The sequence below is a fragment of the Blennius ocellaris genome (assembly GCF_963422515.1).
Source record: "Blennius ocellaris genome assembly, chromosome: 23".
In the NCBI taxonomy this organism is placed as follows: Eukaryota; Metazoa; Chordata; class Actinopteri; order Blenniiformes; family Blenniidae; genus Blennius; species Blennius ocellaris.
Genome location: NC_137672.1, coordinates 5,099,745 through 5,122,244, shown reverse-complemented (window position 1 = coordinate 5,122,244; position 22,500 = coordinate 5,099,745). Strand labels below are relative to the sequence as shown.

General features: G+C 43.8%; 2 protein-coding genes across 3 annotated transcripts in view; one reads left to right on the top strand and one right to left on the bottom strand.

Moving 5' to 3' along the window:
• The window catches only part of arhgap36 (Rho GTPase activating protein 36), a 72,954-nt gene extending 67,030 nt beyond the window's left edge, over nucleotides 1–5,924 (top strand). For both annotated transcript variants that reach the window (XM_080518855.1, XM_080518856.1), the window contains exons 9-12: nucleotides 1,129–1,299; nucleotides 1,385–1,473; nucleotides 2,605–2,831; nucleotides 3,824–5,924. In XM_080518855.1, the coding sequence (XP_080374981.1) occupies nucleotides 1,129–1,299; nucleotides 1,385–1,473; nucleotides 2,605–2,831; nucleotides 3,824–4,191 (855 nt within the window). In that variant the 3' untranslated portion in view covers nucleotides 4,192–5,924. The remainder of the gene's footprint in view (nucleotides 1–1,128; nucleotides 1,300–1,384; nucleotides 1,474–2,604; nucleotides 2,832–3,823) is intronic.
• Nucleotides 5,925–9,411: 3,487 nt separating this feature from the next.
• Nucleotides 9,412–22,500, bottom strand: part of usp12b (ubiquitin specific peptidase 12b) — a 29,071-nt gene continuing 15,982 nt past the window's right edge. The window contains exons 8-10 of the mRNA XM_080519097.1: nucleotides 19,592–19,789; nucleotides 18,653–18,731; nucleotides 9,412–13,959 (exon numbers count right to left, since the gene is read on the bottom strand). Of these exons, the coding sequence (XP_080375223.1) occupies nucleotides 13,858–13,959; nucleotides 18,653–18,731; nucleotides 19,592–19,789 (379 nt within the window). The 3' untranslated portion in view covers nucleotides 9,412–13,857. The remainder of the gene's footprint in view (nucleotides 13,960–18,652; nucleotides 18,732–19,591; nucleotides 19,790–22,500) is intronic.

Sequence of the window (22,500 nt, the reverse complement as noted above, 5' to 3'; positions counted from 1 at the left end):
CCAAGGTTCAGGGTCTCCAGGGTTCAGGGCGTCCAAGGTTCAGGGTCTCCAGGGTTCAGGGCGTCCAAGGTTCAGGGTCTCCAGGGTTCAGGGTCTCAGATGATAATCTGCAGCATCACCAGCCTCCATAATTTCGATCAGGGGTGTTAAACATGAGGCCCCGAGGCTCCAATCCACCAAACCACCCAAAGGGGCACGCTTCTATCACTTTGGCTGCGAGCCAAAACCATCTTTTTTCCGTACTCCAAAAATGTTTACAAATTTTTTAATTTCCATCCACACATCAATACATGGCGGTACATGTATGTATGTACAATGCGGTGTAGTGCGTATGCCAGGCCTTTAGGGGGCGCTGTGACTCACAAAATGCAGAAGAAGACACATGCTGAGAACTCCTATCACCTCATTAAACCCATAGATGTAAACACGAGATGCTGCAGAGCCAATCAGCCCCTATTGATGCGATGCACCGCCAGTGCCGCCATCTTGGAGAGGTCACCCGCTCTTGTTAAACATCCCAAGCTAGAAAATCCACAAAAACATCCGTAGCTCGCTTGCTAATCCACATAGCAACACAAGAAATACCTCCTTTCAAAGCTGAGGAAAAGACTTTTCCCCCCTCCAATCATTTTTCCATGAGGTTTTCACGGGATAGAGCTTTTCCTCAGCTTTAAATGAGGCATTCCTTGTGTTGCTACGTGGACTAGCAAGCGAGCTACGGATGTTTTAGTGGATTTTCTAGCCTGGGATCTACAAGTGGGCGACCTTTCCAAGATGGCGGCGCTGGAGGTACGTCACAGTCGGCACCGTGAGGCCTCGAGTGTGTCATATCTATGATTAAACCTTCGCGCTACAGCGCCACCTGGAACATGTAGCCCGCCATTGTTGTGGTTGTGACATCATCATTTATCCACACCACAATGCTGAGTCGGCGTTTTCGTATTACTGTCGGAAAAGCATTAGAAAGTGAATTTTGCCTGCTGTGTCCCCTTATTTCAATCAGACTGATGTTTTGACGGCACTATTTTACCACTCCAGTTGATATTGAGGTCCTGGCCTGAGATGTTTGACTCCTCCTCCTCCTCCTCCTCCTCCTCCTCCCCCTCCTCTTCCTCCTCCCCCTCCCAGATCACCGGGAACAAGATGACGGCGGCGAACCTGGCCGTGATCTTCGGCCCCAACCTGCTGCAGAGGGAGCGCGGCGGGGACGTGAGTCCTCACGCCATGGGCATCGAGGACAGCACGGCCATCATCAGCATCACGCTGCTGCTCATACAGAACTACAGGAGGCTTTTCACGGTGCGCCGCCTTCGGAGCGCCAAGCGGATCGGATCGGAGTGCCACGCCTCTCGGGCGCTTTTCTCACTCTCTTGCGTCCCGGCAGGCTTCCGCGGAGCTGCAGCAGGAGGTGCTGATGAGTCTCATCCAGACCGACCCAGACATCATCGACTACCTGCTGCGCAGGAAACTCAGGTGAGCCGCCGTCGTCGTCACGGGAACTTCTTAACCTGGATGTGAATTCTGGGAGTGGAGGAGTCGGATGGTGTTGCCGGGAGCTCTGCCTCCACCCCTCATCAATAGAAACACAAGCAGTGACGCCGAGGAAGTTATACAAAGTTAAAGTTGGAGCAGCTTAAGGGTCAATCCCAATTCTATTTTCACCCCTTCGCCTACCACTTAGCCCTCAGGCAAAGGGATAAAAGTTTCAGCCCTTAGATTTGGGACCCCCCTCTCCCACTGCTCACCCCCCCCCTCTCGCTCCATCTCATAATTGTGACATCATAATACGGTGCCGTTCTATTAGCAGAGCTGAACCACGGATGTTTGTTGATTTTCCAGTAGAAGCATCGTGACGCCGTCCCAAATTCAACGTGTTGCAGCAGCTTGGCTGCTTTGTTTCGTTTTCCGCCTTTCCCACATCAAGGTGAAGAAATAGACGGAGACGTGGACTACTTCAGTTTTTGCACTGAATTTGGACTTCAGAAATATTTCCTCGTTCACCATGTGAAAGCGGAGGAGCTTCCTTGTTTGCTCGGGGTCCCTGTTTTCAAAACACTTATATTAGAAGACTTTGGAACTCTACAGTGTAATAATAAAATGTTATAAACACGGTCTCTACCAAACAAATACACACGGAAGCTCCATACGGCAGCGCTACTGCCACTCTTACTAGTATAAAACACAACAGGTTTATATAACTTTAGAAGCGTATATATGGGAAATGCGAGTCCTTCGGCGCCATGTCCTCCTACCCCTCTGTTTAAAGTGTGCATCTGGAAACGCTTAGTTTAGAGGGGTGAATAGCCCTTCCCCTCACCCCTCCACCTCTGTGCAATAGTGAAATGGGACACCCCTCAGACTCTCGTGAATGCGCATTTCAAAGGGGTAGGGTAGAGATGAAGGGCTAAGGGGGAGAATTGAGACGCAGCCTAAGACTTAAGACTTTATTTTGGATTTGAGGAATTAGCAAGCTTGTGTAACTGTGACTGATTACCTGCTGTATTTTTAAATCGTTTGCGATCACCGATCAAATTTCCCGCCGAAACTGACGAACGTCTCCGTCCGTTGTGCCCCCCCCTCGCCCCTCCCCCCACCTCTTCGCAGTGGCAGCCACCTGACGGTGGATAACAGCAGCGAGTCCGGGGGCCGCCGGGACACGGGGGCATCGCTGGACTCGGTGGGGGCGTCCAGCGGGAGTCTGTCGCCGCTCGAGCCGCCGTCGCCACTCTTCCCCCCCGACGGCGGCGGCGGCGACGGCAGCTTGACCAGCGAGGTTTTCCTGAACGTTCTCAAACTGAACCAGAACAGGAAGCGGCAGGACGCCAGATACGGTGTGTTCACACGCTCCGGAAGATTCCCCATCACCTGCATGTCACACCGGTCACTGGGTAAAGTAATGAAAAGAAAGTATATTTCAAAAAAAATTATTTTTAATTACCTTTATACATTTGATTTAAAGGCCAGAATCCTGTTTATAGAAATAAAAATTATCAATTCTGCATTAAACTCTAACTGCAAACATGCAAACTCTCAGTGCCACACAAAAATGCCACACAAGATGTTTATGTAAAAAAAAAAACAATGCAGAGCAAATGAGAAAGGAAAAGTAGTTTGAATATTCAACTACAAATCTGAAAAAAACAACAACCAACACATAAAAAAATGTAAATACAAAGTAAGAACATTGAAGAAAAAACACAAAACACACACAAAACACAGCAGATCTCCATAAATGCACAACATTCTCACTTCACATGTGCAACAAAAAGGGAAATTAACAATCTTTATATTACAAAATACACAAAAGTCCTAAATGTGGGGGGGAATACACATTTGCGAGCAACTGTAAAGACACACACATTCTCAAATTCACAAAAAGATGAAACAGCAAACAAAAAAAGTAGGGGAAAAAAATACAAAATATGGAAACTTGTGGTAAAATCAGATAAGTTGATCATAAACCTGCAAACATGTGCCTCAAACATATAAATAAATATATAACATAAATCAATAATATAATAAATATCCCTTGGAACGTGAAATACTAAAGGGATACGTTTGGATTTGATAAATGTGACAACACCACCACCTGGTGGTGAGACGAGGTGTGGCAGCAATTTAAACATGTTGGCAGCGAAACAGGACAAAATTAAAAGCAAAAATAAAAGAAAACACGATTAAATTGATAAACAATGAGCAAATAACTGGTGAAGGTGTCTTCTTCAGTCCCATGAGTAATCGATTACCAGGTTAACGTAAGTTACTTCTTAACTATTAATTGTATTTTCAGAGTAAAAAGACAGTTTTGTGTGTTTTTCTCCAGCCGAGGTCCCTCCAGGTAAATCCATCCGCCACATGCGTCAGTTCCACTCCCACCACAACCTGCTGAGCCTGGCGCAGCCTTCCTCCTCCTCCTCCTCCTCGTCCTCCTCCTCCTCCTCCTCGTCCTCCTCCAGGCTGCAGGGTCACGACCTGGACCCCCCGGAGCACCGCGGCCCGCTGGCCTCGGCGCTGAGCTTCAGCCTGGGCGGCGGCGGCGGCGTGGGGGGAAGCTGCTCCAGCCTCAGCGGCTCCACGGAGAGCAGCATCTGGGTGCGGCAGCAGACCCCCCACGAGGAGGCCAAGTCCCCCGCCGCCAACTTCTGGGACTTCTTCACCGGGAAGGGCTCCGGCTCCGAGACCATGGTATGATGCCTGGCGAGGAGGAGGAGGAGGAGGAGGAGGAGGAGGAGGAGGAGGGTGACTCCAAAATTCAAGCGCCGTTGCCAGCATGAGTTCCACTTCCCGCCTCCTGCCGCTGCACAGACTCACCTCTTACCAAGAATTTCCAACATTGTGGAGCTTCTCTTGATTATTCGCTAAATAAAATGTCTTTTTTTTTTTTTTTTTAAACAACAAAGACCAAACCTTTGAATGAGATTATGTTGAATGAGATGCAGTAAATTGTAAATAACATTGTATCATAATTTTCCAAAACCTTGTTTTTGATACTTCGATGTACTAAAGTGAGCGGACGGCGTCAATATACTGTGTTCCCCCGCGTTCCAACGTCAACCATCGCTGCTTTTGCCTTTTTCTCCATGTTGTTGTTGTTTATTTTGATCACATCTGCTCAGAGGCGTGATCTAAAAAAAAAAAAAAAAACACTTGTAAAGTTGAGCATTGCGCCTCAAAAACACTCCTGTCAGCAACGACTTCACTGAATTCAAATGCAGTCCCATTCTTTTTTAAATTTTTATTTCAACATGAATCAAGTGTTTAAAACATTAAGAAGCAGCTAAAATAAGTTGAACATTTCGTTCAAGCTGGACACGATCTGTCCCTAAATATGATTAAAGTAGCTTAGGAAGCTTCAAAAAGTGTCTTTTCACACTTAAAATACAAGGTTTGCACAAATTCCACTTAATTTACAACAGAAAATGTGAGATTTGAATTCTCAGTTTTCTATTGTAAATGACTGTAAAGCACAAAACGGCTGGTTTTCAGTTCAGTGTTTGACGATAAAGTTCTTCATAAATGTGATTTTTCAAGTTTTTATACAGTGAATTTGCGTCACAGGAAGACGTTTCCTCGGGGTCACGAACCACGAGTGGCGGTGACTAAACTCTCCATGACACTATAAAGGGTTTGATTCTGATTGGCTGGTTGGAGCAACACACTTTTTGGGGGGGATTTTACATAATAGGACCTATTTAAAAGTTCAATTTGGATTGAAAACATTTAGAAATAACGAAACATAACAGAATAATATCCGTCTGTTACATTTTAAATAAAGCGGCTTGAAGAAACGATTGTTGTGTTTTAAAACTTTTGCCTTGTTATAATTGTCCTTTACTCCTCAAACCAAGTTACTGACTGTTGTTAAATAAACAAACCAGCTGTAAAAAAAAAAAAAAAAAAAAAAGGTCATTAAGTTCTATATCAGGTCATATTTGTCATAAGTCTGTTAAATAAATCCCCCCAACATTATTATTACTGTTGATGTGTGATGTGATTATTGCACCTTCACTTGAACTGAACTTCACGTCCAGTATCTTGGATGTGTGTTGAATTGCGACTTGCCCTCATGTGTGTGAGTGAACAGACTATATATATTAGTTATTTTCAGATTATTAAACCCCCAAAAGGCAGATTATCAAGAAGCAGGGCACAATCCATACGAATAATACAGAATATCAACAAGTAAATGAAGCGTTCAGTCAGAATGTGAAGCTTCTCAGCTTGAAGGAACTGGAAAATCGGCTTCCTTGTTTTTTGTTTAATTCCCTCACGTTATACGAGATGTTGAACTTCTGCTGGAATCCACAGGCAGTAAAAAGTCTTCACATGTCGCCTGCAACTGTCGTATCAGTTCAACTGAAGGGCTTTTATCAGACTGACCGATTTGTCTTTGTTTCAATAAAACAACCGGTATTGCAGGTTATTCGTGTCTCTAATTAAAAAAAAAAAAAATAAGAAAATGTGAAAAGGCCTACTTGTTATATTGTATTTAAATTGGGTGTTGACATTGTTGTTGTTTCTGGTTTGGCCTGGTGCCAAAAATCCTATTTCTATTGCTGCCATAGTGAAATGTAGATTTGTCTGGAAGCTCCGGTTCATCAACTGCAACTAGAAACAGGCTGATAAGTGCCTCCGTTCAGTCGGAGTTCAATACATAAAGGGGGGAGGAAAAAAAAAAAAGGAATAAATATAAATCTATTAAAGGCTTGATGAGATTAAAACACGGGTTGTGCTTTTTCGACCACGAGGGGGCGACATTTACATTCATTCTAAATGAATAAGGCTTGTTCTTTTCTTTTAGAGTGAGTCTTGTATAGTTTCCCTGAACAGACGCTTTCTTGTGCACCGTTGTCATTTCTTCACAATTCAAACTAAACGCCGCTGTTGGCGAACAGCAGAGAAGAAAAAGTCAAAGCGTCGTCCGTCTGGGTTTTTTACCGAGTCGGGAGGTGGGGGGTGGACGTCCCACATAGAAAGAACCTATACGAGGATATATGCGCATATCTGAAACCTATAAGCAGTTTCTATGCACATATATGCTGCATATATGCGTATATATGCCACATATAGGCTAAATTGAGGTGCATATAAGTGAATATTCAGGCCATATACTGTACTGCTTCTTTATTTCCACATATATACAGCCCATATCTCACTTTGGCAACTGTCATACATTATCAAGGTAATAACTAAGAACTAACTAAAAAACAATTATGTAAGAAGAACAAATAGTTGCATATATGCACACATATATACGTGCATATATGCACCTATATAGGTACCTGTATGCAGGTATATGTGTACATATATGTGCATTAATGTACATATAATGTAGGAAAACGGCCAATTTTATATATGTCACATATATTAAAAGCCTATATTAAAACATATATGTTTATATAGGTTCTTTCCATGTGGGGTCGTCCAGCGGCGATGAGAGTCTCACATTTTGCAGCAGTGTGAGTGTGGAGACGGTGAAGCTCCAGCAGGAGGCGCCAGGAAAGAACGTCTGATTTAAGAAAAACACAATTCTACAAGCTGGTGTGAAGAAAAAAAAGAAAACAGTTTTGGCTTAAAGGGTTGTGATGTTTATTTCTCTAGTCATTGAGGTTGACACGTTTATTTCTCATTTATCCGAGAGGAGACTTCTCGTGTGACTTGTTGGCAGAAACGTCTCAGAGTGACTCCGGCAGTAAGTGAAAATACGGTTTCACAAAGACGGCAAATTGCAGGTTATAGAAGCCGAGAGGAAATGAAGTTCTGAGCTGCAGACCCACTGCTGGTATTTTAAGACTTTTAGTGTTCAACGTTACCAAGTCGCCCCAAACATTCTTTCTAAACCTTTCGTTTGGTCTCTAATTAGTTATTCTGGCTTCTGAGACAACGATTCTTATATTCATGTGTACGCGAAGACACACATCACGGAACTCATGTTAAATTTGTCGATTTTTTTCATGCTCCATGTCTTCTTCTGTTTGAAGTAGTTCTGAGGCAGAGAAATGGCGCCACCTATAGGCCTGGATAATGTTCTATATGGTTTTATTGTGGCGTGGACACATGTTCCTCATGTGGACAGGAAACGTTTTGAGAACAACCTGGAGGGGAAAAACAGGTTTTTGGCCAGTGTGGGCGGGGCCTTTGGTGGTGGGCGGGGCCTACATCTGCTGGTTTTGGCCCTGAGGCTTGGAGAGCCTGGTTGAGGAGTCCTTAAAGGCCTACTGAAATGTAACACACTACTTTGCAAAAAACGATAGTTGGGTTCTACTTCTAAGGTTCCTCCGACTCTGCCCCACCACTGTTGTCGCATAACAAAGTTAATTGAATTTTGAATCTCCAGCCGAGGAAGTCGGGGGAATCCTTCTTCGTGGGCGTGACGTCAAGAGTTGTGCAGATCTCCATCTGTTGTGTTTATATTGACTTGTTTCCTCTTAAATATCCAAGTTTAACAGTGTTTTGAAGTTATAGTCGGCGTTTTATGAGCCTTGATGAAAGATTGAGCCTGGAAGAGACCAGAGAGAGGAGAAAAGGAGCACAGGCGGCGGGAATGGCTAGCCGTTAGCTGGAGCCGCAAGTAGACGATCAAATAAAACCTGGACTCATCTTCGGTGATTCCACAGTCAGAAAAGCGCTTCGACATGATCCAGGAAGTCGTTCTGCCAAAAGTCAGGAGCCTCAAAGCCTCAAAGGTGAAAACTGGCGGCTGCTGAGGCGAGGAGACGAGGACGAATGAGGACGAAGCGTCTTCTGCTTCCTCAAACATGTTCCAGACGGGGTCACCGATGGCAGAACGACACATTCTGTGTCTTCTTCATCAATCACTGGGTTTGAAATGATGATGATGATGAAATATGGTTAAATTCAGCCTCTTCGTGGTCAAAACTCTGATCCTCCATAATGTAAACACAACTTGGGCGTGTGCACAACTCGTGATGTCACTCTATTATTGTCAGAAGCTCCGCCCAGCAGAGGTAATATCGCTATTTATCGGATATTTTCTCGCAGATTGCCGTGTTTTAACATTGTACCTTTGGACCAGTTAGCATAAAAAATGTCCCTAGAAGCGACAGCCAGAGTGTTTTGGAGGTCGAACTTTCATTTCACTAGGACTTTAAGTCTCATGAACACGACTCTTTGAAACACTCGTGATCATGTTGTAAAGTGAACTAAGTATTTGAATGTGGGTGTTTGGTTTTGTTCATTAATACAAATTATTAATAATTAATCTACAGGATGAGATCACGACGCGCTGCAACACTTTGAAGTGACGGCTGAAAGACTTGAGTCCATTTTTATTAATTATCACATCGGTATGTCCTCAATATTGCACGCAGATTTGGGATTTTCACTGGTAAAAATGCAGATTTACTGCTCTTATAAGGAAATCTGACAAAAGACAAGTTGATTTTGGAGGAAATTCATGAACGTATTAATGTTTTTAACCTTGTTATGATCAACTATGAATGATATGAGTACATTTCTTGAGTTATGTTTCAGGCTCACAACCTATATGAACTGATTGATTCCCACATTTTTATAACATCTATATAATCGTTTTTTCATCTTGAATCTACAACTTTCACATTTTCAAACCTCCATCTTAGATTGAGAATGATGAGTCTCATTTAGTTCCTCCTCGAGATGACATTTCATCGTACAACTTGACACGCTGGAACTTTTAATCTGTATTTTGAAGGATTTAAACTAAATCAACTCTTTGCAGGAAGTGATTTCAGTCCAGTTTTTCCTAATTAAAGCTTCAGAATTAAAATAACTAAATGTAATCTGCTTCATTTAGGAAGATAAATAAAATACTGGTGTTGGTAAATTCTTGTCTGAAAAGAGAAATTTAAAAAAAAAGGCGACAAATGATTTCCTCTGCAAAACCAGTCGTTTTATTTTGACGCCGCCGGAACCAAACTTCATTGCAAATATACAGAATGAACCTCAGACGGCAGCAGCAGCCCGGCGAAGACAAAAACCTTTCTTTACCCTTCAGGGAAAAAAATAAAGAATCGTCATTAAATTAAAACAAAAAAACAAAAATCAACATGTGGAAGATTATGTGGACAGAAGAAGTTTGGAGGTTTAGAACTGGACGACCTGGAGGCTAAATCAGTGCAAAGAGAAACTCAAGGACTTAAAACACGTTTTGTGATGGACAGTTTGTGAAGTTATCCCTGGATCATATCGATGGTGCATTCATCACATTTTCTTCAAAATAAAAGGGCCAGTCTCTCTTGTTCTCTCTGGAAAAACAACGATTTTTCTTTACTCTTCAATTATATGTCGGATCACACTGCTTTTTATTGCGATTAGGTTCAATCCATGAAAATAGACTTATAATAAAAGTTTGGCTTCCTGGTAACTGACGACCATTGAAATGCTCCTTGTGATTGTAATTGTCAGGTTTTAACATATATTTAAAAAAACATATATTAAAAAAAAAAAAAAGTCTCAAAGGCAAAAAACAACTTTTTATGTTTTAATAATCCTTCATAAACTCTGAAAAGGTGAAAACAGAGCAGGTAAAGTCTTTCTGCACGGCAGCTTGAATATCCAGTCTTCAAAATAAGAGCATGTTTGTGTTTTATTTAAATGTCACGGCCAATAGTGAGATTATTTATTGTTTAGGAATCGAGAGTTTGACATGAAGAACTTCAGGATTCAATGTGAGAATAATAATTCAATAGAATTCCAGTTCTTTGTCAATTTAGCTCCGATAGTTTGAGGCTCATCGATCGTTTCTATTCCAACATCTCTTCATTTATCCCTAAAAAATAAACCCAAACAAATATTTTTAAAAAACAAAACAACCAAAAGCTGCCTACACACAAATAGTAGACTAGTAAAATATATACAAACATGTGAAACATCTAATAAAAAAAAGTAAATATGAACATTCAGAATAATATCAATAAAACTTAAATAAAAAAAAAAAGAGAAGATACTTTGAGTTTCAAATATTTTGTCCATCAGCTCTGAACTCATTCTGTGAACTTTAACCTCCCAAACAAATTCGTCTTTGTGCTCGTTTGTGTCCTGGTTTTTTTTTTTCATTTTTCCTTGAGGTTACAATTTTGTCTTAAAAGCTTAGAATATAAACACTATTTGGTTTTTGTGAAAGCAAAACGTCTTTCCGACGCCCACAGGTCCCGCTTGGAGCCGTGACCAAGTCACCTCCACTCAGAGCAGAGTTACCCACAATGCAACACGGGTCCCAGAGGCTCCTCCTGTTGGTTTTTACGAGCAGCAGCGGTGTTACGAGTTGTTTTGGTTCCGGGAGGCGCCGCTGGAAATCCCTGGGTCCCAAACACGTCGTGTCGGACGTGAATATTAGGAGATACATGTGGGATTTTTGAGACGTTTTGGTGATTCTGGAGGGGAAAAGCTCAGCGGAGGAGGGTGAGGCTGGTGTCAAATGTCAAGGAACGCGGCGTCGAGCGTGGATTGTGATCGTTGGCGAGAGAAATGACATGTTTGAACGTTAAAAACAAAGTGGCGTCATGCTAAAACAACTTGATTGTTGATTTTTAAAGGGGATTACGTAAATGAAGAAAATTTCTCCTGATGACTTTTTAGAGCCTCAGCGGGACAAAAAAAAAAAAAAGAGTTTAATCCTCATTGGGATTCAGCAACGACTAACTTACACTTTTTAAAAAGTGAGAAATTGATGTTGAAAGTGCTTTCTGGTGAGAGGAGAGAGAGGGAGTGATTTCACAATAAAGCGACGCTCCTGAAGCATTTCTAACGTTCAGGTAAAACTTTCCCGTCTCGAACCAAATAGTGGGAAGAAAAAAAAAAAAATCTCCCTTCATAATAAAAGACAAAAAAAAGAAACCCCACTGTGTTTAAACGGTGAAGAAGGTTCACTTCTAATCTTACATTTATCAAAGACCAGTCGTCGTCAAACGCTAGATTTTGGTCTCGCAGCTGCAGAAACATTCAGCGTGATCACTTCTTCTGCAGGATGTGGATCTAAACTGGGAATATCCGAAAAGCTTTCTGCAGAACAAACCTGCAAACGGTGACATTGGACCACAATCTGCTGAGAACCGGTGACGTACAGGATTCTGGAAATGAAAATAAACACTTGCGAGCGTCTGAAGCGTGAGGCTGGAAGCTGCTGCCATGAAGTGACGGAACAAATTAAACTAAATGCTTTCTATTGTCGTGTCCCTTTAAAGTCCTAGTGAAATGAAACTTCGACCTCCAAAACACTCTGGCTGTCGCTTCTAGGGACATTTTTATGCTAACTGGCCTCAAGGGTAAAATGTTAAAACACGGCAATCTGCGAGAAAATATCCGATAAACGTTGGTATTTCTGCTGCTGGGCGGAGCTTCTGACAATAATAGAGTGACATCACGAGTTGTGCACACGCCCAAGTTGTGTTTACATTATGGAGGATCAGAGTTTTGACCACGAAGAGGCTGAATTTAACCATATTTCATCATCATCGTCATTTCAAACCCAGTGATTGATGAAGAAGACACAGAATGTGTCGTTCTGCCATCGGTGACCCCGTCTGGAACATGTTTGAGGAAGCAGAAGACGCTTCGTCCTCATTCGTCCTCGTCTCCTCGCCTCAGCAGCCGCCAGTTTTCACCTTTGAGGCTTTGAGGCTCCTGACTTTTGGCAGAACGACTTCCTGGATCATGACAAAGCGCTTTTCTGACTGTGGAATCACCGAAGATGAGTCCAGGTATTACTTGATCGTCTACTAGCCACCCGAGCTAGTGGCTAGCCGCTAGCCACGCAAGCCAGCGGCCCCCGCTAGCCGCTAGCCACCCGAGCTAGGGGCTCCCGCTAGCCGCTAGCCACTCCCGCCGCCCGTGCTCCTTTTCTCCTCTCTCGGTCTCTTCCAGGCTCAATCTTTCATCAAGGCTCATAAAACGCCGACTATAACTTCAAAACACTGTTAAACTTGGATATTTAAGAGGGAAACAAGTCAATATAAACACAACAGATGGAGATCTGCACAACTCTTGACGTCACGCCCACGAAGAAGGATTCCCCCGACTTCCTCGGCTGGAGATTCAAAATTCAAATAACTTTGTTATGCAACAACAGTGGTGGGGCAGAGTCGGAGGAACCTTAGAAGTAGAACCCCAACTATCGTTTTTTGCAAAGTAGTGTTTAACATTTCACTGGGACTTTAAGAACGTGGTACAAACGTCAGACATGTTAAAACAACAGCTTATGCAGCTGAAGGACTTCAGTCATTTTCTTCTAATTACTGAGATTTTCCCCCTTTTTTTGTACTTTTTGGCATCAAATCATAACGACACGACGTCGACTTGGCATTGTCAATATTCCCGTCCCACAAACACTCCAAACGGTGTTCGTTCAGTGGTTTGGTCTGATTTTCGGCTCCATCCGATGGCAGAAATAAAGAGAATAAAAGAAAAGTGTCGACAACAAGCTTCCAAAGGGGCTTTAAAATGACTTGGCTTATCTGCGATTTAAACTTTAATCTGGTTTAACGAAGCGTGTTGCCGCCGCAGATCGTCCGGACCGACGCAGGGTTTCAATCGTTAACGAATGTTGACGATTTGAAGAATTTGAGGAGTTTTATGGTCATTTATACTTTCATTGTCATATCTTAACGCGCTGCAGCTGGAAATGATTTTAAATCCGTCAAAATGTGGAGAAGTTCACCTGTCACCTTCAATAATCCAGAAAGTTTAAGCAAATGTGTGACGTCTTGCGCCGCAGTGCACGTGAAACCCTGCAGTACCACTCGGTGCCACACGGTGGCAGTGTGACGCTCAAAACGCTTCTCAATGCGAACAAACTCATGGTTCTACCGAAATATTGTAACAGTTTGAAGGTTGAATCGAGAGGGAAGGTGTTTCGGGGTCGTTTTGTAGTTTGAATTTTTAAAAAAAGAAGAAGAAATAAAACTCTTTTTCCACTGAAACTTTTCCCGCCGCGCTCTTTTAACACTGCCGGGTCCAAGGAGGACAAACATTCACGCTGTTCGGTCGCGAGACGTTGAAATGTCGGGGATCGTTTTCTTTCCTTCTGGAAGTCAACGCTGATAAACGAGGGGCGTCGGGCCGCCGCTGGACTTGGCGTCCCTCGCCCCCGCGGCCTTTTATCTCAATTTGAAGATTCTAAAGTGCTCGTCGCCGATTGGACTCGGGGAAGATCGAAACATGTGGAATCCAGGAGGCTGACACGAGGTGGCGCTCCAGTGCAAAGCTCCGCCAGCAGGGGGGGTTGGGGGGGGGGGGGGGGGAGCCTGGATACTTGTGTGAGCGTACTGGGCGGCGCCGCCGTGAGCTCCGCCCCCTCTGTGGATCCACAGCCTGCCGGGGGGGGAGGGGGAGGGGGAGGGGAGTTTAGCGCCCAGTGGGTTAGTCTCTGGACTGGTAGAACAGGATGTATCCCGACTCAGAGTTCTTGGAAATGTCCGACGTCAGGCCGTAGAACTCCTCGATCGCCTGGGCGTCAATTTTCTGCAGCAGAAGAAGAAGAAGACAGAAGCACAGCTTTAGATGGAGGCCGGACTCAATCAATCAATCAATCAATCAAACTTTATTTCTATAGCCCTTTACAATCACCCAGTGGTATCCAAAGAGCTTTACAACAAAGCTATTAAAAAACCCAATACATTAAGAAATAAATACGGGAATAATACATAAAAACAACAAATAAAACACAGGAGCGGCGGTGCTGCAGGTTGGTGAAGCTTCCAGAGATTCATCAAAACAGAGCATACAGAATAAAATACTCTGCCCTAGACAGAGTTGAAAGCCAACTTAAAAAGGTGAGTTTTCAGCTTTGATTTAAAAAGGCCAAGATTAGTGGTGGTGTGAATGTCGGGGGCAGTTTGTTCCACAGTCTGGGAGCAGCGACACCCCACTGTTTATATCTCCACCTTGGAACGTCTAGAAGAAGCTGAGCTGAAGAACCAGGGCCCTGCCAGGGTCACTAGAGTTCAAATAGCAGACAAGAGGGACCAGGCCAGTGACGGCATTAAAAACAAACAAACAGAAGTTTAAAATCGATTCTGAAAGGAACTGGAAGCCAGTGGAGAGACGACGGTACAGGGGGAACGTCTGGAGGAGTTTGTTAGAAATCTGGCAGCGGCGTTATGAACTCGTTGAAGACGTGAAGTGGAAAGACTGGCTGAGGCCCACATGAAGACTGGCCGAGGCCCACATGAAGACTGGCCGAGGCCCACATAAAGACTGACCGAGGCCCACATAAAGACTGACCGAGGCCCACATAAAGACTGACCGAGGCCCACATAAAGACTGACCGAGGCCCACATAAAGACTGACCGAGGCCCACATAAAGACTGACCGAGGCCCACATAAAGGCTGACCGAGGCCCACATAAAGACTGACCGAGGCCCACATAAAGACTGGCCGAGGCCCACATAAAGGAAGACTGGCCGAGACCCACATAAAGACTGGCCGAGGCCCACATAAAGACTGGCCGAGACCCACATAAAGACTGACCGAGGCCCACATGAAGACTGGCCGAGGCCCACATAAAGGAAGACTGGCCGAGACCCACATAAAGACTGGCCGAGGCCCACATGAAGACTGGCCGAGGCCCACATAAAGACTGACCGAGGCCCACATAAAGACTGGCCGAGGCCCACATAAAGACTGACCGAGGCCCACATAAAGACTGGCCGAGGCCCACATAAAGACTGGCCGAGACCCACATAAAGACTGACCGAGGCCCACATGAAGACTGGCCGAGGCCCACATAAAGACTGGCCGAGGCCCACATAAAGACTGGCCGAGGCCCACATAAAGGAAGACTGGCCGAGACCCACATGAAGACTGGCCGAGGCCCACATAAAGACTGACCGAGGCCCACATAAAGACTGACCGAGGCCCACATAAAGACTGACCGAGGCCCACATAAAGACTGACCGAGGCCCACATAAAGACTGGCCGAGGCCCACATAAAGACTGACCGAGGCCCACATAAAGACCGGCCGAGGCCCACATGAAGACCGGCCGAGGCCCACATGAAGACCGGCCGAGGCCCACATGAAGACCGGCCGAGGCCCACATAAAGACTGACCGAGGCCCACATAAAGACTGACCGAGGCCCACATGAAGACTGGCCGAGGCCCACATTAAGACTGACCGAGGCCCACATAAAGACCGGCCGAGGCCCACATAAAGACCGGCCGAGGCCCACATAAAGACTGGCCGAGGCCCACATAAAGTGGCCGAGGCTCACATAAAGACTGGCCGAGGCCCACATAAAGACTGGCCGAGGCCCACATAAAGACCGGCCGAGGCCCACATAAAAGGCATTACAGTCCAGTCTGGATCTAATAAAAGAGGTGTCGCCTTCTCAAGAGCCTGTTGGTTCAGGAACGTCTTCACTTTGTCCAGGAGACGAGCTGATAGAAACTTTGACCACAGAACTAATCTGTTTATCCAATCTAAGCCCTTTGTCAAACGTTACCCCAAGATTTGTAACAAGTGGTTTAAAATAGGGGGCCAGAGCACCAGAGTGTGTTTCATTCTGTTTTTGTGTCATTCAAGTGAAAACGTTGTGTGGCGACCACTGCTTGACCTCAGTCAAACAATCCATTAGCCTCGTAAGAGCAGTGCTTCCATCGGGTCTCTGAGACGACGTCTTCTGGTTTCAACTTCACACTGAACGTTCAATCGCCACCGGCCTCGAACTAAAATGAGATTTTTTTTAGACATAATTCAGTCATTTACTTATTTTCAGCCCGAGATTTTACAGTCTAATATTAAATCTAGATTCAAAAATCTTATGTTAACACTTCTTTAAAAAAAAAAAAAAAAAAAAAATGACCTGCTGCTCGGACACAGATTTTCACTGATTTCAAGTCATTTTCTTCTCATACTTTATGTTTCTATATTTGCGTTGGCATGTTTTGCAGTGCACACTTCAACTGGAACTCTGGACAAGTACAAAATAGCTGAATTGCATTTTTTATTTTTTTTTAAAGAAACAGAAAATCCAGCAGAAGAAAAATAATAATTATAAAAAAACCCAGAAAAAACGTAGGTGAAGAATGACGAGCTGCTCGTTGTGGTATTTGAAGGGAGAGAAACGGAAGCGGCTCCAGTTGGTCGGAAGTCGCAGATGGTGAAGATCAACAGACACCAAGTTTCCACGAGGCAGGAGAACTTTGTTTTTTTTAAATGACACGAGTGAGCAGAATCTTTCCATCACGGAGGGGGGGGGGGGGGGGGGGGTCCCACCACAGAGAAGATTTAAAGTAAAAGAAACCACTTCAGCGTTTTAGGCCCAGAAGTCTCTCCACTGTGGATATTTGAGGTGAAACGAGGCCGGAGGAACCAAAACACGCCTTTTAACACCTTTTAATCTTCTTTTTTAACAATACAAACGTCCTAAAATCAGCTTCCTGCCGTCCAGTGTGTGTCGGGAGGCACGTGTTTAATGCTTTACATTAATTAAGCTTCAGCAGACTCGCCGAGGCTTTAAGACCCGGAAAGATCCTGTGGTAAAATGTCTGTTTGAGCCATTTTCGAGGAATTAAGTGGATAAATTCTACAACAAAATATGAGGTGAAAGTGAATTATTAGAATGTAGGAGCACGTTGGAGGAGAGCGTGGTTCCCTGTTATTTTTATGGCAACAAAATCAGAGTTTACAAGCTGATGTTGTTAAATCCAAATGAAGGTTCATGCAAAACCAAATTACTTCCAGTGATTTAAGTTAAGTTTACAGTAACTACACGCCGTTGTTCAGGTTGTTGTGTAAAATATAAAGGCAATGACGATACTTGCAGCAGTTTCTGCCGCTGCGTTTAGTTAAAAATGCACAATTTCTAAAGAGACAAACTTCAACAATGTGTGGAACAGTTCATGGATTCAGTTAGGAAGGTGAGACGCAGCTTTAGAGATTTCTGGCAACGTTTGCTTTCCCCTCGTTGTCGACATCTCCTCACCACAAAGTCGTATATCGAGCAACAAGTCATTCATCTTTATTAACCCTTGTGTGGCATTGGGGGCAAAAACGTCCACTAGGAGTCATTTTTCCTCTTAATTTGACCATAACTTTCACTGTTTTGGCTCAAATGGCATGATTTTTGCTGAGGAAGCTTACTTTTACATAAAATTTAAAAATTAGATTTTACATTTTTCACTCGGTCAATAATACATGTCGGCAAAAAAACGTCCTTATGTGGCGTTGGTGGCTGTTTTCATCCACTCACTTTGACCCCTGTAAAAATATATCAGATAAATATTTCTTAAATTTTTTTTTTTCATAAATCTGTTAATCAACTTCAGTCCTGATCAAAACTACCAAATATAAAAAAAAAAAAAAAAAAATCAAAATGAACCCTTTAAATGCCCATTTAGAAGATAAAGGCACTGAAATTGGAAAAAAATACACACAAAATGACTCATTTTCAACATAAAATGTGATCGGATATTGGATTTTTTTTAACATGTTATTACAGTCTTGGATAGGTCAAAGATTAGTAATGAAATTATCTTTGAAGCATATTTACTTTTTGTGCAAAATCAGATTTTCAAAAAAACTCCCTTTGGTGGCGTTGGTGGCTTGTTTTTCAAATTTGTTTGCATAAATCTGTTAATCAACTTCAGTCCTGATCAAAACTACCCAAAATTATTATAGATTTTTTTTAAATTAACCATTTGAATACCAATTTAGAAGATAAAGGCAGTGATATGGGAAAAATACACACAAAACCACCCATTGTCTGTGTGTGTGACATAATTTTACGGCTGTCAAAGTGAAAACAGCCACGAACGCCACATAAGGACGTTTTTTTGAACGCCACATAAGGGTTAAAAACAAAAACAAAAACAAAAACAGACTCAGCAGAGGCTGCAGGGATTTGACTGCTGATGCTTCACTGCTCCAGTTCAGTCCGGCTCAGAGGAAGAAAGTAAATTTAAAAAAAAAACCACAGATTAGAAATTTGGTTTCCTTGAAAGCGTCTCCTGGGAGAAAACGCTGGTTTATCACGCCTGTGGTTTCGGCGCCGGCGGCCATGTTTACTTCAACTGAGCATCGGGGTTTTGGGTGGAATGAAGCTTCCATGGCGTCACGCCGTGACGTTCCCTCGTCTTCTTTTTGGGTTTAACAGGCAGACTGCCTCTCCAGCTACGTCGTTTGTTTGTTTGTTGCGTTTGTCTGGACCTCCTACCTCTACGATGTCGTCGTCGAACAGCAGCCAGAAGCCGTGGCTCTTGACGATGGTGATGTAGTGTCCGCGGTTGGGGCCGCTGTGGAGCAGAGACAGGAGGCAAAGCGTCACACACCGTTCGCGGTCGCCGCCATCTTGAAACGACTCAAATGGGAAGTGGAGGCTTTGTCTTCTGATAAGGTTAAAGAACTGCCTGCTCGTCTCTATGGAAACCATCAACCTGCTGATAACAAGCAGTAGTTGATCAGTTAATGAGTAACATCTTGGCTAAAAGACTGAAAAGATCAAATCTACCTGGATGTACTAAACAAAAGCCACAACAACTTATTTTACATTTTTTCCTGCAACGTGTTTTTTATCCAGTTAAGATTTTAAATGTGATCAAAGTAATCTGTTTGTCCGAAAGTTACCAACTCAGTAAAGTCAAGTCTCAGACAGGATGTGAACGTTGGTTTTTGGTTTATAATCCCAGCTATCCAGAGTTTTCCTTCTACTTTACAGCTATTTTATGTCAATGCGATTAAATGCCTAAATAAAGAATCCTCTACTTTGAATATAAGGGAGTTCATAACACAACATGTCGGTCTGCTGCACATATTCAAATCCTCCATGTTTACAATAGTCATTTTAATCTAAATGTCCATCTATCTACCGTCTATCCAGTTCAGGATGTTTATTTAATTCCCTTGACTAAGTATTTAGTGTAATATTCTTATACTTTCATGAAGGAATTTCCCTCTGGAATTAATAAAGTATTTCTATTCGAATTATGAGCCTCAAGTTGGATTTAAAAACAACAAAAGCGTTGGAACACCAACAGGTCAGTTCCTACATTTTTAACCATTAAACGTCATTTTTTTAAAATGACATCGCTGAAAGAGACGTGATGCTTTTATTTCCTCCGCTTGAAATGAAAAGTGAAGAAAGCGAAGGCCCCACCTGCCACAGTGCACGACCACCGCCACCAGGTCGTACATGCGGTCGGGGTTGGTGGCGTCCCCGGAGGTGTTGAAGAGGCGGAGCTCCAGGGGGAAGACGACGCGGTAGGACAGTTTGGTGTAGCGGTGCAGCTGGTCCATGTACTTGAAGCGCTTCAGGTGGAGAGCGAGGATCATGGGGAGCTTTTTTACCCTCATCCTGTAACACACACACACACACACACACACACACACACACACACACACACACACACACACACACACACACACACACACACACACACACACACACACACACACACACACACACACACACACACACACACACACACACACACACACACACACACACACACACACACACACACACACACACACACTCATCAGAGCGATCAAGGCCTTTTTTTTATAAAGCACCATGTTATAGACCAGTGTTTTTCAACCACTGTGCCGCGGCACACTGGTGTTTCCGCGAGATCTAGTCAGATGTGCCGTGGGAAATTATACAATTTCACATTTTTTTCGAAAAAAACATTTGCTCTCACAGCCGTTGTCAGCTGTGAGAGCAGTGTGTTGCAGAGTAATCATGTATAAATACTCTTCACCACTAGATGGCAGCACAGAACTTTGCCGTTGAAATGTAAAGTGACAGACGTCAGTGTGGTTAATCTCCACCTCCTGCTACCATCTTGTATCAAAGTACTGTGTCAGTGACAGTGATGGAGAAGTTTTTGAAAAGGAAGAATGTGAACCAGGATCTCAGCTCTTCATCCATCAGGTCCAGGTTTCACACTGAGGGAGTCACTATTAAAAAAAGAAATTGGGAAATACTTTTTTTTCTGTATTTATTTGATTCCTGTTGATAAAACTTTGATGAGAAAGACTTTATATTGTTAATAGAGGCTACAGAGTTTCACATTTTAACATTTTCAGGTGGTGGTGTGCCTCCAGATTCTTCCAAAGAAAAAAGTGTGTCTTGGCTCAAAAAGGTTTAAAAACACGGTTATAGATTATCATGAGCAGTCAAACACAAAGGAAGCTGAAATGAGCTTATTTTCAAACCGATCATGAAGGAAAACGACGACTCTAAAGAGCAGGGCTCATTTAACGTCCATAAAAAGAAATGTGGACGGAGGGAGAAACACAGAGGAGAACCGGACGCTCGTCTCAACGGCGCCTCGGTAGAAAGACGGCGTGTCTGAAACGCTTTTTGGCCGCTCTGACTCCGTCCGTCCAGGTCGACACGAGCTGCAGTCGTGAGCCCTTTTTAACCCGGTGGATGCTGCACCAGTACATCAGTCCACAGGGCCGCCTCCCTACCGTGTTTAAAAGTCCACCGGAAAGCAGAGTCCTCGCCCACCAGCCTATTTTATTTGTGGCGGAAATTAAAGATGGGGCTGAAAACCTTTGTATTTGATGAAGCTGATAGTCGGTCACTTTATTGTTCCCTAACAGAAGCAGTCCACCTCAGACGCAAGTTGTTGAAAGCTACATTTTGTCAGGTGACTAGTGGCTGCTTTACAAACTGCATTGACTGGAGAAGCACCGTTTGTGTGAAACTTCAAAGACCAATGGAGGGCAAGTAATCACATTAAATGTGGATCTGAATATTTTTGACTTGTTAGATTGGTTCCATCTAATTGAATTTACAGTCAGATCAGGAGGTTATGATCCGATCAGCGTCCATCGGCTTGTTTCCGACTGTTGGAGATTGAAAAAATGGCGGCGTCAGAAGGGCACAGGACGAGGACGACGTCTCTTTGGTGTTTCACTTTCAAAATAAAGCTAACAAGCTTGATTAGTCCAGCTGATGAGTCCATTTTCAGTCCTTTCTGCTGAAGCTCAGCGTGGGAACATTGAAGCACGAATGTTGATTCCTTTGTTTTTCTTGTGTCCTGAAAACATTGGAGCTTCAGATCAAAACGTGAATATTTGACAAAAGTTCAGAATTCCAGCTTTTATTTCATGGTATTTACGTGGAGATGTGTTAAACAGCTCAGGACAGAGCACCTCTGGTTTGAACCCGCCCACTTTTCAAGTGAGCCAAAGCAGTGGAACATGTGACTGATGGGTGTTTCTAGTTGCTCAGATGTTGCCCTTCTCGATTGGGCATCGCCAATACAACAATTTGGAATTCTCCTGAAACAAGAAAGACGCTGCTAGTGGACTGAGCAACAGACATGGAACAGGTCGGCCAAGGAAAAACAGCAGCAGCTGATGACAGAGACGTTGTGAGAGCCGTGAAGGGGTAGGGGTGACGGTATCATCGTCCACGGTTCGAAGAAGACTTCGAGAGAGGAAATATCGAGGCCAGACCGCAAGACGCAAACCACCCATCAGCCAAAACGTGGCCAGATCGGATTTTGTACAGCGATGAGCCACCAAACGTTTTGGAGCAAAGCTTTATGGACTGACGAGGCCAAGATGAACCTCGACCAAAGTGATGGAAACGCCCGAGTAAGGATCTGCTTCTGATCCACACAAGCTCCTCTGTGAAGCATCGGTGACGTCATGGCTGCTTCTGGAAAGGCCTCACGAGTCTTTATTGACGATGTGACTCATGACGGCAGCGGCAGAATGGATTGTGAAGTCTACACGACCAGTTTGTCTGGAAATTGACAGATAAAATCCATCCAGACTAATCGGGAGAAGCTCCATCGTGCGACAAGACAACGACCCAAAACACACTGCTGACACAACAAAGGACTGGCCAAGTCAGTCACCGGATCTTAACCCAACAGAGGATTTGACCTCCTGAAGACACTGAAGGGAGAAACCCCCAGAAACCAACAAGAACCGGAAGAGGCCTCAGTAAAGCTTTTCAAATGAAGAACACAACCGTGTGGTGAAGCCAACGGGTCGCAGGCTTCATGCAGTTATTGCAAGTAAGAGTTATGCCACCAAATATTA